The sequence below is a fragment of the Entamoeba invadens genome, assembly GCF_000330505.1.
Source record: "Entamoeba invadens IP1 unplaced genomic scaffold scaff_1105074726669, whole genome shotgun sequence".
In the NCBI taxonomy this organism is placed as follows: Eukaryota; Evosea; order Mastigamoebida; family Endamoebidae; genus Entamoeba; species Entamoeba invadens.
This window is the reverse complement of record NW_004191861.1, coordinates 11,642-13,425: the sequence shown is the minus strand read 5'-3', so window position 1 is coordinate 13,425 and position 1,784 is coordinate 11,642. Positions and strand designations below refer to the sequence as shown.

Genomic DNA, 1,784 nt, shown 5'->3' with positions numbered 1-1,784 from the left:
CACTTTAATTTAATTTATGTTTTTGGTTGTGTTATTGAAAAATAGTTTAAATAATAGTAATATTTATTAAACATCCCAAATCTGCTTTTTTTTAAAAGGAAATAAATAAATATGGTTTCCAGACTAACTTTATTACACAATTTTTTTAAAAATAACAAAGTGATTAATTAGTTTAATTCATTTTTATTAAATTAAATCTATATTAATTATTATTTAAATCTAATTTGTTATACTATATAATGAGTTACTTGCATATATAGTTACTTATCTACAGTATCTGTTATTATATTATTATTTATATAAATATACTATTAATTATTATAAATTAAACTAAATATTCAAATTAAAAGTTGTTTGGCAAATTCACCACTTTTCAACTGCTTTTAACACCTTTTGAACAAATGAGTCAAATTTATCTTTGAGTTGGCCCGACGCATACGCGCTTTCGACACAACTTAAATAATCGTCGTGTACAATTGCCTTTCCACTAAACATCTTTTTAATCACTTCAAAGCTCCCTTTATCTCCGGCGCCTCCAAGACTTAAAGCGACAAAAATGTCTTGTGTTTGTTTTACGGTTTTCAGAACCTCTTTACAAGCGTTTTTCAATGGAGCACAAAGGTCCCAACACCACACGGGCCCAACAAATATGAGTGCAGAGTATTTGGCAACATCAGCCAAGTTCTCTGTCTTGAGGTAAGACGAGTAGTCATATCCCAAATAAGACTCGGAGAAGCTTGTGAAGTAATTTGTATAACTACCTCTGTTCATTCCATCATTTTCTTGTATCTGCACAACGTCCGATGGGATGGCGGCGTGGAGGTCGTTGGCTATTTTCTCGGAGTGCCCGTTACGTGAATAAAAGATGATTAACGCCTTTTGGATCGTTGTGGAATCTAATTCGACCTTTTCTTTATTCTCAGTGGTATTTGTACTCATCTTTGAAAGTATTGAATTTTGTAGTTGTGTGTTCTATATAATATATAGAACAGAATGAGACAATAGAATTATTTAATACAATTATAATCGATTTTACTATATATTATAGTTTAAATAATGTTTCGTTTTAATTATATGCGAGATTCATTCGAGTTTTTTTCGGTTTGAAAATTTCAGGTGTTTTAATATATATATTTTTAATTCAATTTCGAACGTGTTTTAACTTTTGGGAGTCCAAAAATGGGTATTATATAATACTTGTATCACTGTCTATGTATGTTTCCAAAAACTGAAATAAATGTAACAATAAATAATATTTAATAATATATACAAATTTGATAGTTTTAGTTAGATGTTGTACTTTAAAAAATAAAAAAAATTGCAATTATTATTTTTTTCGGAGTTTTGTTATAATTTGTTTAACGTAAATACATGAATGTTTATAATTTTATACATATTATAACCAAAACGAAATGATACATTCTGATACATCCTTCCTGTTAAATTTTTATTAATACATTAATATCATTGAAATACAATTTGATTTTTTTGTATATTTTTAACAAAAAAATAAAAAAGATTATTATATAATTTTTTAAGTAACATATTTCATTCATGTTTCATTGTTAAAGTTGTTTTTTAATTGAAACTGTTGATTGAAGTCTAAATAAACAATGAACAACATATTTTTTGTTTACGTGCCAAAAATTTTATTTTTAATATTATATTGAGTTTAAATTCACAAAAAATACAGTAAGGAGAGCTTACTCAAATATGGGTTTTCAAGTAAAAAACTATTTTTATCAATTAATTAAATATAGATTATTTTGAATTCAGTTGTAATT

The 1,784-nt window shown here is 25.9% G+C and overlaps 1 protein-coding gene across 1 annotated transcript; it reads right to left on the bottom strand.

Moving 5' to 3' along the window:
- Window positions 1-363: 363 nt before the first annotated feature.
- Window positions 364-939, bottom strand: EIN_205080 (hypothetical protein; the record flags this gene model as incomplete). The annotated part of the gene is made up of 1 exon (XM_004185602.1): window positions 364-939. The coding sequence occupies one exon, from the start codon at window positions 937-939 to the stop codon at window positions 364-366; it is 576 nt and encodes a 191-aa protein (XP_004185650.1).
- Window positions 940-1,784: the final 845 nt, after the last annotated feature.